Below are 15,719 nucleotides of genomic sequence, written 5' to 3' on the forward strand. Positions count from 1 at the left end.
TTATCTGCACCGTACAACTATTCGAACTGATTTTTGTAAGATCTGCACAAAATCAGTATAACATAATGAAATATCTCTAAGGCAGAACAGGCATTACATACAGTCTATTAGAGTGGTGAAAACAATTTCATCTTCAAAGGAAAGCTGGGTATTTGGAACGTTCCTAATCTAGACTACAAAACTGTACTAAATAGAAATCTACGCAATTTGAGTAAGAACTGGATTAGAGTCATCTATACACATACGAGAACATTTGCCTGTAACAAAGTTAGGAAATAAATTGTTCCTTCTGAATATAAGTACGAGGGGCGTCCAAAAAGTTACCTATCTAGACAGGGAGGAATGCAGATAGGCATACCTGGTCATCACTGTTTTTTGATGTAGTCCCCTGGACGTCTATGCGTAGTCACCCTTTTGTGCACAACGAAGAAATACCAGAAAAAAATAGTCTTTTGTCATGGCCTGCAAACCAGTGGAAAACACTGGCAGGCTATGTGCAGAACTTCTTCGGAGGTGGAGAATTGAGGTGTTTCCGCTGCATGGACTCCTGCTTGCTCTCAGGATCCCAATGATGGAACCAGGTTTCGTCTCCTGTCACCAGTTGAGCCAGAAATTTGTCCTAGTCCTCCTCAAAATCCAACAAGTGTTGGAACAGCTAGGTGAAGTAACACAACATTGCGTTGCTCCGATTGATCTCAAATTGCGTAGCGGGGTTCCCTACAGTGGCCTTGGGGTGTGTATCAGGCGTCATTATATTCCGCTCCTCCCTTCTTGTGTAGGTAGGTAACTTATTGGACGCCCCTCGCACTTTCAAATAAAAAGTTTCATTTGATTTTTACTGTTTTACCTTTACTTAAGTTCTCTACTTTTGTGGATGTGGTAGCGGTGTTCAGTACTTACGCCAACTTTATTTTTAGCACATTGATTTATATAGAACATTATTTTTTCTGTTTTCTTTGAAATGCACTGAAATTTTAATTATGTGGTTTTATTGATTTTTTAAGTCCAGTTAAATGTCTATTGCTATTTCAAAATGAACTTGCATTATATCTAATTTTAATACTACTTACATTAAATTGATTATATACATAAAATACTACGTTTATATATTTGTGGTCAATTACTTTTGACAAAGAAATCTCGGATACTACAAGCTCTAGAAATGGGTCTTTTTCATGGATTGATTCCAAATTTTGAGTAGGTATGCCAGTTCTAATTTCAATTAAAAAAAAAGAAAAGAAAAAAACTGCCGTTATTTTTCTATTCAACATTTTTAGGGTTGTTTTGAGCCGGTTAGATCAACATTGTCATTACAGGGACTTCGCTTCAAGGCTTGGGTGAAGAAAGTAGACTAGTCACCGCTCTGAGAATTGTGCTTTAATGATTCACGTGCCTGTTTGTGCCTTTTCTATTTCTTCCTTTGTGGCTTTTCCTTTAATACACTGAATTTCGAATACGCAACCTACTTTGAAACCATCAAATTCGACAAATACGGTCAAAATTACATTTGACAAAGGAACTAGAAAAATCTGACCCACGTTGCTGGAAGTACACCAGTGGATTCCAACCAAGTTCTCCATGTTAATCACAGGGTTCCCACAAGAAAGTGGAGATCGATTTCCCTGACATAAATTCTTGTTTTCCCTGATATAAATTCTTGAATATAAATGGAAAGATATGGGGTAAGTTTTATCATACACTTTTTTAACGGCCTCCTTCATAACCATAGCCGTGCAACACATACCTTTAATTACCATTTACATATTTGTTATGTTCAATATGAGTAATTGTTATTTATACAAAATTTAACATATAAGTATATAATAATATATGTATGATACAGTAACATATACCTCGACATTTGCAAATTAGACTTTTTTTTTTTTTTTTTGCTTGAAAAAACAAAAAGCAGTCAAGAATATATTACCAATTCCCCCTGAGACCTATTACTACCAGTCCTGAAATGAAATTACATTTCATGCAATTTTTAAGTTTTGTGTTCCACAGTTATGCCGTCTGGACTAAAGGAGACAGTGATGATGAGAAACGAATGAAATAGTGGAATGACGAAAGTAGGAGAAAACGGGAGAACCCCGAGAAAACCCACGCACACGGTGTTTGTCCACCACAAAGAGCTGAGATTGATTCAAAGACCCCTCAACCAGTGGTGAACGCTGGTGGCCCACTATCAGTCCTAATATTGCCAATTCTGAGACATGTTAATCCTCACATTTACACTTTTTAAACAGAATTTTGTTTTGCTTTCAGTTCTTGAATTTGTTCTACGAGAACGTCTTGTTCTTGTTTGTAAAATAATTCCATTTGTTTCTTCCTTCTTCCAATTTCTTAACTACAGCACTTAGTTTTTTTTTTTTTTTTTTCACCTTTGATTTTACTTTCCTCTGCACTTCTGATTTGTTTCTGTTTAAGGTATTCATCATAGTGTGTCCGAGCTGAACGAACTGACAGAAGCATTCTTCGATCAATAGGAACAGATTCTACACCTCCATAGCACATAATTGCATCATGCACACTGTGCTACCAGAAAATCTTTGATTTGGTTTTTTACAATAAGTGTCTTACTGATTGAGAACCCATCCTCTACTGAGGCATTGCCATGGGATAAAACTAAATATTTTCACAACATGCCACAAATCGGAATATTCTTGTTTCTCGGACATTACTTTTGCAAAGAAGTCCTCTAACCTGATGCTGTTCATCTTCTCTTCGTATTCTCTTAAGTCAACTGCAAGAGACCCCTGGATTTCAGTACAGAAAGACATAATTTAACACTTTGCTTTCTCAGGTGCAGAATCAGATATTCTGTTATGCTCATGCAGAGTTTGTAGGATGAGTTTCATCCTAGTCTGAGTAAGTTTTGGACTGTTCTTTTGTGACCTGGAGTCCAAAGCTGACAGACCACGTACCATTTGTACTTCAGAGGGCTTCTTTCCACAATCTTCTTGATTGTGCTCAACAACAAGTTTCGACAGTCAAACTTGAAAGCTAATTTACCGTTATCTGGTGCTTTCAGTTCTTTCAGTAGTTTTTCTGTTTTAAAACCAATGTCCACTTCCCTTATTTCTACTAAATTTTCATTTGCAGTCAAATCCAAAGCAAGAATTTACACTGCACTGTCAGCAAGTTGCATAATGCTTTGTTTGACACAACAACTCATTAGATTCCTTAAGAGAGATTGAAGTTCTGAGTACAGTAAACACACAAAAATGGCACAAAACTCTGGAATTTCCTTTAAAATAGTTCACACTTTGCTGTGACAGTTTTGAAGAAACATAATTTACGAATTGTCTTGCACATTTACGTTCCCTGACTTTCCATGACATTTTACGCAAAATGCATGGTTTACCTCACTTTCCCTGACATTCCCTGACTTTTCAAAAGGTCGGAACCCTGTAATCGACTCTCTAGAGGCTATTTAGTTACACAATGCAGATTATTGTATATAGGTGAAAGTAAAATCGAAATAAGGTTATAACACGATTTTGCAACTTGTGTTGGAATCATGTGAATTTTACCATTCTAACGGGATAATTAGCCAATCAGCACAGCATCTTCGGACATAACACGTACTAAAACTATGAATTTACCGCTTGAAATTTCAGATGATCTCTTACACCTCACCGTTGCTCGATAGCCACAAATTAACACTTCTCAGGACCAGGACATTTACATATCACAGTTCCATTCATTTTTCCCGAAAAAAAAAAAAAAAAAAAAAAAAAAAAAATCGTTATACTCGAGATGTTTTCAAAAATCTAGATCTGTAGGGGAGAAACGATCAATAACTATTGGTTGTGCACATCAAGACTTTTTCTCACAACCAGAAGATCTACAACATATCAGTTTTATTAATTTTCACCGAAATCCAGAACCGTTATATTCGTCTGTTTTCAAAAAAGTGGCCCTGTAGTGGCCAAACGGTCAGTGACTTGGTTGTGTCTGCTGAGACTTTTTCTTAGGATAACAATATCTATAATATATCACGGTTCCAAGCAATTCCACCGAAATCCAGAATACCGTTACCTTCTGCTGTTTTGAAGAAAGTTACCCTATAGTGGCCAAACAGTGTGATTGATGATTGTGCCCATTGAGACTTTTTCTCAGGAACACAATATCTACAACATATCACAGTTTCAAGCAATTCCACCGATATCCGATTTCCGTAAGGATTGTGCGGGGTCCTTTTCCCAAACATAAAAGTTGTGCTCAAGTTGCCACCTTGGAAAATAGACGACCTCCGGAATCCTGTGGACACGCTCTAAACTGCTTCAATTTCTGTACTCTACTGCGCCAGCGACAGGACTGCCCATATGGAGATTCTCTGCACGTGCGAATTCAATAACACACAGGATTCGATGTGTAAAAAAATCGGTTTTTCCTTTTTTCATTAATATTTGATATCACAACCGTCAAATAAAAGTTCTCAATATATGGACACTGGATTGTCCAAGCGCTGTAATTAGCCAGTCTGAATGAACAGCACCGACTGCAAGAGTGAGAGAGAATGTGTGTGGCTTTTCTGAGAAGTGGACTGTGTAGCGTAGTGGTTAATGCATCGGCACCGTATATCGAAGATCCAGGGTTCGATGCGCGGTACAGTCATTCACTTTTTCACTCTTTGTATGCTATTGAATTCACACCTGCACAGGATCTGGTATATAAAAAATTCAGCTATTTGCTCCTTTCATTAATATACAGTTCATTTAAAAGAAAGAAAAAAAAATCCTTCAAATATAATAAATCAACAGCTAAAAGACAAAGATGGCGCACAATTCAACAATATTAAAAATATACTCAATCTCTCTACTTTTTTCTTAAGTATTATACAATACTACTATATGTAATTACTTCATGAAAATATTTCAGGATAAAACCCCTCCACGTCGAAGATTAATAAAGATTTCGTTATCCTGTACTGTACTTAAATTGGTTAATTTGTTTCGAAATTACCGTAAACAACAACATGAAATAAGATAAAACATACTTTTACTGATGACTACACATATAAATTAGATTTACCTAGAACTAAAAAAAAAACACAACTTCAACTTACTCGTAATATCCCCGTCGTCTTCTCGTTTTATCAAAAATAGTGAAAAATAGTATACATACTCGTTAGGCAAGTTTATTTGTTGGCACACTTTCTGAAATGTAAAGAAAGGATTGTAAGCATCTGTGGCTCAGACTTAACCAAAGTAAATAAATAAATTACACAATTTCAAACTATAGCACAGCCAACAAGAGATGGTCTCTGACGTTTCTTACCACATACCATGGGACATTGCAGCCCCTACTTTGATACCAGTGTTACCAACCGCGATCACTCTGTCTTATACCATTAATTAAATTGCCACTGCAGTTGCACCGAAAAAAACCTTGACACGCGAGTAGTGGCAATGTCACTGCGAGCTGTCAGAGACGTTCTCTTACTGGACGCACTATAGTCATGTTATATTAAGTAACAACATATTAAGAACATTCAATAAAGAAGATAATATATATACTACTGGAAGAACGAACGCACTTAACATGAACTCAACATACGGAAACTGACTATAAAATCCGTGCTAAGTGTCAAAAATGAAAAAGTTCGGTTTAATGTCAAAATGTGGGCTATGTACACTCATGTCCAAAATAATTGTCGAATATCTACAACTGTCTTCTTGTAAGAATATAATTTGAAAATGATTTTGTGGGGTACTTTTAATACTTGTACTATGTGTATAATCGGGAAATATATATTTGTGGTAAATTTCATACGAAAAAAAATATAAATAAGAAAATTAGAATGAGTAAAACAAAATGTTGCTAAATGAACAAGAAAAGTTTTATTTTCGTTTTATTGTTCTTATTTACTGCTCTTTTGACATGAAATTTGCCACATACATGTCTTTGCCGATTATACACATACTAACATTATAAGAAATACCAGGCAAATTCGTTATCAAATTATATTCCTACAACAACATATTTATAGACATGCGACAATAATTTTGGACATGAGTGTATCTAACACTGCTCAGTTAAAATCAGACCATCTAATATTCACTGTGGAAGTAGTTCAAATAATCGCCAGGAGATGTGTGTGGGCCTATGTGCCACCAGTTCTGAAGTAAAATCTGGGCTTTTTCTTAACAGTTTCATTTTGGCACTTAGCACTGATTTTATTATAGTCAGTCTACACATAATAAAGAGGTATAATACCGGGTTCCATGATCTAAGAGAAACCTTGGTTGCACTAGCAAGTATACAAAGTTCTTTTTAGGGGGGGGGGGGGGAATCGCCTAAAGGACGTAAGCTCCGGATATGGATATTTACATTAAAACAGAATAAAGACGGTGCAACATTTCGATTTCTTCTATATAAGCTATAATAAATAACTTTAATGTGATGCTAAATAATATGACATAACGTTTGATAAAGCAGGAGAGCAGTTCTTACCTATTTCTTTCGTTTATTTTATGTCAAAGTACAATTCTCCACAAATGAAAAGAATAAAATAGTACTCAAACTATAATTTTAAAATATAGGTAAAGACCGCTTCTCTACTTCAATTTTTTTGATATCTGCATGTTATATCTCTTACCGTGTAGGGATTGCTAATTTAAAATCCCACAAGTCAACGCCTGTAATATTTGTAAAGAACTCTAATATTATTTGGGAGGAGGACGTGTGGATCTATGTACCATAAAACTAACTGAGCTTGGAGGGAAAACGGTAGCCTTTAGGAGGGATCTCCCTCTCCGCTTTTCCCTTTGGGTCGGGTACTGTTTGGAGCAATTATAAACGGAACATCATACAGCCAGCAGACACGAAGGAAGGAGGAAGCTTTCTTCTAATTCATTCAGCATTCTTTACTAAATAAACAAGTGATTTTCCCTTTCTCGTTTTCGTTATTCAATCTTCTTCTCTTCATTATTACTGTACCCGTCGCTGAATTACATCTTCTATTTCACTTACATACCCTGGTTAACTGGACAATTGGATTGCATTAAATGAACTTGGACATCAAAAGAGATGACATGACAAAGTATTGCTGGAAAGCTAGATGAGGGACTATGAATAAATTATTAGGTTTTAACAGGAACGTTAGCACCGATCCTATGTCTGCACTATGAAAAGACCAATGCTCAACACAAGCACTTCACAAAAAGAAGCCGACACTAAAACAATGGTCAAAAGCATGATTTCTACCATAGTCAAAAGCCGATAAAATCTCAACCTAATATACAAAATTGAAAATGACTAAGTTTGTGACTTCATAACTCTTGAAGCACCCGATTGATGTCAATCAAATTTTCAACATAGATGAAGTTCGTGCCTTGGATGATTTTTATCATTTCACTTTGACGATGCAACTTACGGGAGGGGAAGGTGATATTTACAAATGATCGAAATTGACCGATATTAGTATCGAATCCATGGTTTCCGGGGCCACTGAGATGAACAGTGACACTTCAGATGTTATTTAAATCCAAATTTAGCCCCACAACTTGGGGGATACCTAAAAATGACCGATATTAATGCCGAATCCACAATTTTCGCGGTCGCTGCAATACACAGTGACATTTCAACTGCTGTTTAAACCCAAATTTAGACCCGCAACCTGGGGGAGTACGGGGAAGATATATAAAAACGATTCGGGATCGCTGAAACGAAAAGTGACACTTGCAATGCCATTTCAATCCAAATTCATCCTCTATTGCTGTTTATGTCCAAGGCAATCTGCTAGTAAAGTAATATAATACAATTTAAAACAGATTAAATTCAAGGAGAAAACAGAGGTCGTATAACATAAATAATAACAACAATAAAATAAACAATACTAACAATAAAACAAGTCAGATAAAATCTCAAAGAATATGATCTATATCAAATCTCACGTCTAAATACTAGAATGCATTTATCCCAGGTTCTCCCCAAGTGAACCCGAATTCAGGAGTTCACACACCAATGAAATCCATCAAGATTGACTTGGTGCTCTGGCCAAGTGGGAAAGCGGTCTACAATGTTCGATCCCTACAGGTATCAGTACACCCAATTTCTACATCAAGACGAAACAGACATTTGAAGACAGCTACAGTTAACGTCTAGGTACTGTAGTCTTCATCTGATTTCTAATCCTCCTCCTTTATCTTCACAATATACCATTTCTACTTTAAAATCTTCCGTTTTATTTTAAATTAGGCTCTGTATTCCATATATATATATGTATATGAGTTTCTTTAGGGCCCTCGATCCCATGCCTTTTGAGTTTCTTTAAGGCCCTCGATTCCACAACTTTGTGTTAGTTTAAGGCCCCCGAGCTCATACCTTTAAGCTTTTTTAAGACCCTCGATCCCACCTTTTAGTTTCTTTAGAGTACTAATGTTCCAGTTGTTGGGTGAATTTGAGTTTAGTGACCCTTTCTGTATCGAGGCTGTATGACACATGGGTCTTCTCACGAACACGTGATATCTGAACATGAGCTTCCACAGGAAATCAAACCCGGGTCCTCGCAAATCTTGAGTTCCAATTATGATTGTTCTCATCCACTCGCTGTTGCACTTAGACATAATCATACAATTTACTCAATTAGTATATTCCCAAGGTTTTTACAAAAGTAAAACAAAGAATAACTTTTGTAAGCAAGAACTTCATTTGCTGCTTTCTAATATCAATTTTTTTATACCTCACTATATATAAATTTGGAGTACGGTTACGTAAAAATATATTTCGTGAAGTTAAATGGAAAAGAGGAAAATCCGCTGCCAACTTCGGTTATAAGAATCGGTCGAACAATGCTGGTATTACAACTGCTGTCCGATAACATTGCTGTGAGTTTGCTTGTAAGGAATAAAACATCTGACTTCAATAAAATTACTATCTACAAAGTTTGTTTACACATGGAAGGAAAAAGGAAGGAATTACTAACTCACACGAAGGGATAATCCACTGCGAGTTCATTTCGAACGGCTGAACCATCAGTACCAACCTCCACTACAGACAGTTGCAACAGATGTAGTACGTCACAATGTGCAAAACTTTTAAACTTAGCTCGTATTAGTGAAGAGAGAGCGAGACAAACACAAAACCTCATACAAACGATCAAGAATGAACTCCAGGAATTTGAAGACAGTTGAACTTAGCTTCTCATACTCTGTCATTTGAAGACAGGAGTCTCATACAGCTTTGATGATGAAAGGGACGCTAAACTCCAATCCAAGCAATCACGTTACAGAGACGTAACTTTCAGCAAGACTTAATGGAGCCCCTGTATTCGAAATCCTTTATCAGTTTAGATCAAATTTAAAATATAAAAGTTGTTTTCTTACCTCTAATACGTCATCAGACCTTTCTGTAGTCAGAACTTTCAACGTAATCTTATATCCATTCATTAAGTAGACGTCGAGCTCAGCGTCCTCGCTTCGTTCTTTGCTCGTCTCTTGTTGTGCTGATAAAAGAAATCCGTTGAACAGTTCATTATTGGCCACACGAGGGTCTTGACTCACTACAAAATAAATATTATACAGAATTATTGAAAAAAGCACCAAAAGACACGCTTTAATATATGAAATCTAATACGTACAAGTGTCCTAGTTATTAATGTAAACCAGAATTTTCGGCTGTTTATGTCGCAGCCTTGTACAAGGCTTAAGCTATGGTAGATGATTGGATTAATCGGTTACAGGATATGCACTTTAAAGTTATACAACCTGTGATCAATAAACATGGTAAACGAATTGCTGGCGTCGGTGTAGGTGGTATAACTTTCTGAAGGTCAGGTGATGAAGCCAGAGGTGTGTCTGTCATTGTTTGTGCAGCTGTTTGGTTGTTCAGACGTGTAATTTGCGTGTACGCGTTGTAAAAGTAACGTGTAGTGCAGCGGAGATGTTACGGGTGAAATTCTGGTTCAAACTTAGGAAAACGATATAGGAATACCACAACACGCTGCGCTAGGTGTATGGAAACAATGCTTTTTCCAAAAAAGTGTGTGTGTGAGTGCTACAAGCGCTTTCTTGAGGGTCGGGGCAGCGTGAAACATATACAACGGCCAGGTTGGCCCGTGACGTTGTATACCGACAAAGGCATCGAAAAATTTCGACAACCCTTGAGCGAAGTTCATCCACTGACGGTTCGAATTTTGGTGAAATCCACAGGAGTGTCGTATGGATTGCTTATGCAATTGTAACCAAAAATTGGGTAAGTATAACTATGTGCGCACTTGGTGCCTAACGTCTTCATTCCTGATTAGAAACAAAACAGGATAGAGTCATGCGGAGACTTTTATCGACAAAATGGATAATGGGCCCACCTTACTTGAATGGATTGTTACGGGTGATGAATCGTAGTGTCTGAAGTATGATTCAGAAATGAAAAGGAACAGCATGGAATGATGTGACCCAGGGTCAGCGAAATCAAAACAGGTAGATGCAAGAAGTTCAATGTTTACTAACTTCTTGTTGCTGGAGGGATCATTCATAAAGAATATCTGCAAGAAAGTAAGATATTGAATGCAGCCACTTATGTGAACATATTGGATCACATCCTCAAGACGGTCAGATGTGTCAGCCCCCAGTATACCGAAAATCGATCCTGATACCTGTTGCACAATAATGCGTGCCCTCAAAAGACCATAACCGTCCAGCAGTTTCTGGCACGTAAAAGGCTTGTTGCCTTCCATCACCCCCTTTTAATCAGATCTGGCCCCTATTTCCTCCTCCTTCGCTTGAAAAAACATATAAAAGGACAAGGTTTTCGGACACTAACAACATCAAACACAATGTGAATGCTATAGTTAACCGCATCGCACAGGGTGCCTTAGCCCAAAGTTCGCGAAACAATTACACCCATTCTCAGAAGTAAATAACCATTGAAGGCGATCATTTTGACGGATAATAAACTCTATTCATCCATACATGTACGGCCTTTCCTTCAAATAAATCATCACATACATAATTAATCGTGTTTATTGATCACATGTTGTGTAATTAGAATACTTGTGTTAACTTTTTTTTTTGTTCAGTAAATAGAACAAGTAAATTGGTATGAAATGTTGAACTCTCACTGTAAGAGCTTAAAACAGAGTCTAAAATAAACGAAAACTGAGAAAATGTCCAACTCTATAAGCGGAGAAAATGAACTTGCATTTTAAACACAAATGAGTAATAATCGGAACGATTCATACTGTATGCTCTAGGAAAGCAGATGTAAAAAGTTTTAGAACATAAATACACATCATAATTTTCTCTTTTTTAAACACTGTACATTAAAAGAAAGGAAATTTTACTAATATAATATTACTTTTGAAACGTTAGTCATTTGGAAGAACAAGAAGAAATTTATATTATTATGAAAAGTCTGTGGAACGTCTTTAGACATATATGAACTTACCCGTCTGTATATATTTTTCCAAAAGCGCACGTCTTTCCTCCAACTGATTAGGAGACAAAGGCAATATTTTCTTTGGAGGGAAATACGGCAAACTGTTGGCTCCATACTCTTTCTTCAATTGCTCATGAAGATTGTGTAGCTGCCGATATCTTACTGTGCAGTGGAACACACCATTCACGTGGATATTATATCCCTGTTAAGAACAAAATATACAGCAGGCTCTATATTTTTTAACAAGATTTTCTCTTACTAAATGCTTAGTTAAGTACGAGGTGAGCACCATATAACAAATAAAACAACTTCCTTAAGTAAGAATTTAACGCATTGAACTGACACATGATTATAAATATTAATCTGGACTAAACTTGGTAGGGTAAGCTTTCCTGTAATTGACACTGGCCAGTTTTTTGGCATTTAAAAGAATTTTCTTAAAATTAATATATATATATATATATATATATTTGGTCTAGGAATTAATTCGTGCGGGTGGACAAGAGATGGCGCAACGAACGGAGTGTCCCACAGTTCCGTGTATCCACACATGTGTTGCAAACCCCTGTCATCGCGTATCGTTCGTAGTATAGGGCAGTGGATTAAAGCGTCAACAACACCAGTTTGTAGTTAAGTGAACATGGCACAATTTGTGCCTGATAAAGTGTTTTTGCGGGGTGTCCTGCTGCATTAATTTAACATGCAGAAAAGTGCGACTGAAAGTCATCGTATTTTGGTGGAAGTGTATGGTGACCATGCTCTAGCTGAGCGAACGTGTCAGAAGTGGTTTGCACGGTTTAGAAGTGGTGATTTCGGCTTGGCAGACCAAGAGCGAGCTGGACAGCCAAAAAAATTTCAAGACGAAGAATTGACAGCATTGCTCGAGCAGGATTCGTGTCAAACGCAGGAACAACTTGCAGCAGCATTAGGCGTTGATCAAACAACAGTCTCCAAACGCTTGAAAGCCATGGGAATGATTCAAAAGATGTCACATTGGGTTCCACATGAATTGAAAGACAGAGACGTTGAAAGACGAAAAACCATTTGCGAATTGCTGCTTCAACGACAGAGCAGAAAGGGGTTTCTGCATCGAATTATTACGGGTGATGAGAAGTGGATCCATTACGAGAACCCTAAACGAAAAAAGGCCTGGGTGAAACCAGGTGAACCACGTCCATCACAACCAAAACGAGATATTCACTGTGCAAAGGTTATGCTGTGCATATGGTGGGATATGAAAGGTGTGGTGTACTATGAGCTGCTGCAACCGGGTGAAACTATGAATGGAGAACGTTATCGACGACAATTAATGCGTTTGAAGCAAGCTCTGGCCAGAACACGACCAGAATGGGAGAACAGACATGATAAACTTATTGTTCAACATGATAACGTTCGCCCACATGTCGCAAAACCGGTCAAAACCTATTTAGAAAATGTCGGATGGGAAGTTTTACCCCACCCGCCGTATTCACCAGACGTTGCTCCTTCGGACTACTACTTGTTCGATTGCATGAACAACGGTTTGATTGGACAGCGGTTTACTTCTTCAGAAGATATCGAAACATGGGTCTCTGACTGGATCGCTTCCAAGGATGAGGACTTCTTTCGCCACGGAATCCGTGCATTGCCTGACAGATGAGCGAAAGTGGTGGCTAGCGATGGACAATATTTTTCTTAAGGTATTTATGTATTTTGTGTTTGTACTACAGCTTCAATGTGTGCGTACCAACCGCACGAATTAATTCCTAGACCAAATATATATCTATCTATCTATCTATCTATCTATCTATCTATCTATCTATCTATATATATATATATATATATATATATATATATATATATATATATATATATATATATATATATATATATATATATATACAGTACACTGGCAACGTTTGTTTTGTTCCCTCTCTTTAGCCTGGTCGTCAGTTGTTATTTGCAAGCAGTGTCAATCCATTAGCCCTTTGTTTTTGAAATAATTGGATATATTTGGAATGCTTTCGTGATTTTCAACATTTCTAGTCAATTCTAAGCAGGTAGGTTAAGAAATGCATTATTCTGTTGTTATTTTTATTATTCTGTTGTTATTTATTGTTGTAATGGAAATATTTTCCATGCTTCCCCTTGAACGGTTACGGTAATTATACTTTTCAAGAAGTGGATTACTTCTTATTGCCAACAATGGTAAAAAAAAAAAAAAAAACGTTTCATGCTTTCACGGGGTACCAATAATTGGTATTGCTAATATACTTGATGCCCATTTATTTGGCACAGGGACCAATGACTGGCATTTTTGTATAAATAGCTTTTTCATGCTTTAACATTACCATTGCTGTACTTAACGCATAAGAATTGCGATGTTAGAGTTCTTACCTTGATAGCTTTATTTTAACCAGTTGTTGGAACCAGTACCAAGTACCGGCATTCAGAGTGCCAATTATTAGTATAAACTTTCGGTACACTTAAACATATTTTAATTATTAATATTCGTTGTCTTAGTCGGTCACTAGAATTTTAAAATCAATATTTCAGTTTTTATGCGTAGGCCTACGCTTAATTTTGGATATTTTTAAAAGCCGGTATTCGATAATGTAAGAAGGAAAAAGGGTAGGGCGAGATTTCGCGCGGTTATTGGAATATAAAATGTTGATGTTGTCAAGAGGGTATTTTCAGGGCCTATGTAGAATTTATCTTTATTAAGTATGCCATGTTTACAAACTGTAGCCTAAAGCAGTCAGTGACACTGAATGACGAAAACTTTCTGTAATTGCACGGGTGGAAAGGACAATTGTAACATTACACATAGGAAAACATTTTAAGCATTTTTTTTTATTTATTTATTTTTTAAGCTCAGTTTTCTCGTTACTCCAGAAGTCCAACACCCTCATTTCCGCGACATGCAATCTCTGCTCTTCCCTTTTTCTTCACCGCTTACAATTTAACCTTCTGGATCATACAAAATGACTGCTGTTTTGCACTCTTTTTTTCTTTAAGAAACAGTGGTAACCTGGAATCACATAATGCTTCCGTCGCTTCTCTACACTTTGTATAGCTGGCTGCTTATTCGAGTGCTTACGCCTGCTCAATTCCTTCATTTTCCTGTGATCCCATGTACGCCCTATTTAAAAATACTCTCTTCATCGCCCAATCGAATTTTAATAGTTCTACTATCGCCCCCAGCACTACTACTACCGTTATTTTTATAGCAAGTAAGGCCACAATTACTACTATTAGTACTAATACATCTATTTCTAGTACTATTACAGCTAGTACGCATATTAAAATAATCCTATTTCATGCATGCTTTTATCAAATGTATTAATCCGATTCTTATTCTAAGTTACTTTATTCCGCGCTCCTTTTTTATTGCAGATTTATTCACGGAACTAGAAATTTGGATATACCTTCATACACACAAAAACAGCTACAAAAGGCTCTGCAAGATGTTGAAGGTAAAAGGGGAGTGAGAACTGCAAGAAAGTATGTAGTGCTCCGTGTTCGATCATTCAGTTTCATCGGAGTGAGAAATGCAATAATTCATCTCCAGGACCTATTTTAACTGCTGAAGAAGAGGAAACTCTGGTCCGCTGGGTTTGCGAATGCGTCAGAAAAGGTTTCCCAAGAGGAAAAGCTAACGTCCAGGAGTTCTTATAATCTTAATCAGAGGAGAACGCCATTTAAAGATAACCTACCTGGTGATAAATCGTACAGATGTTTCAGAAAGCGGCATCGGAACTTGGCAAACAAAAGCGCTCACGGACTTATTGCTGCTAGTGCTTGTGTATCGGATGACATCCAAGGGTGGTTCAAGTCAGTGGAAGATTTACTTAAAGAAGAGGGGATGTTTGAAGTACTTTTTAACTTGTAAAAAAAAAAAAAAAATAAATAAATAAATAAAATAAAATAAATGTTGTAATATGAATTGTTGTGTTTTTGTACGATGTTCCCTTTCCTTGAGATTACATGCTATGTTGAATGTATCACTGACTAGTGACACCGAACCTACTGGGCCCGTATGGGCTCGTCATCAACAGCCACTGATACACTCACCAAGCCAATCATCTACGGAAAATAGAACTCAAATCTGGCCCGAAATATAAAGCTTCCAAACTCTCTTCCATCTCGACTCACAGTCCGATATCCAGGCCTGCGGTTCATCATCCACATCCCATCCGGAAATAGGTTGTGAACCACGACTACAGACTCAGGACATCGACCTACGAGTGGAGCTGGCAATGAGCACAATGAAGATCTTAATGTTGTCTGTGAAAGCCCTATCTGAATTTTAGAAAAAAAAAAAAAATATCTTGAAACAGAATTTTGTAACTAAA

General features: G+C 37.0%; 1 protein-coding gene across 2 annotated transcripts in view; it reads right to left on the reverse strand.

Annotated features, from left to right (window-relative positions):
- The window catches only part of Snx17 (sorting nexin 17), a 57,879-nt gene that overhangs the window by 35,068 nt on the left and 7,092 nt on the right, over window positions 1-15,719 (reverse strand). For both annotated transcript variants that reach the window (XM_081755827.1, XM_081755826.1), the window contains exons 2-4: window positions 11,395-11,587; window positions 9,336-9,511; window positions 5,075-5,165 (exon numbers count right to left, since the gene is read on the reverse strand). In XM_081755827.1, the coding sequence (XP_081611953.1) occupies window positions 5,075-5,165; window positions 9,336-9,511; window positions 11,395-11,587 (460 nt within the window). The remainder of the gene's footprint in view (window positions 1-5,074; window positions 5,166-9,335; window positions 9,512-11,394; window positions 11,588-15,719) is intronic.

This window comes from Thermobia domestica, chromosome 4 (assembly GCF_964235325.1).
Source record: "Thermobia domestica chromosome 4, izTheDome1.hap1.1, whole genome shotgun sequence".
NCBI lineage: Eukaryota > Metazoa > Arthropoda > Insecta > Zygentoma > Lepismatidae > Thermobia > Thermobia domestica.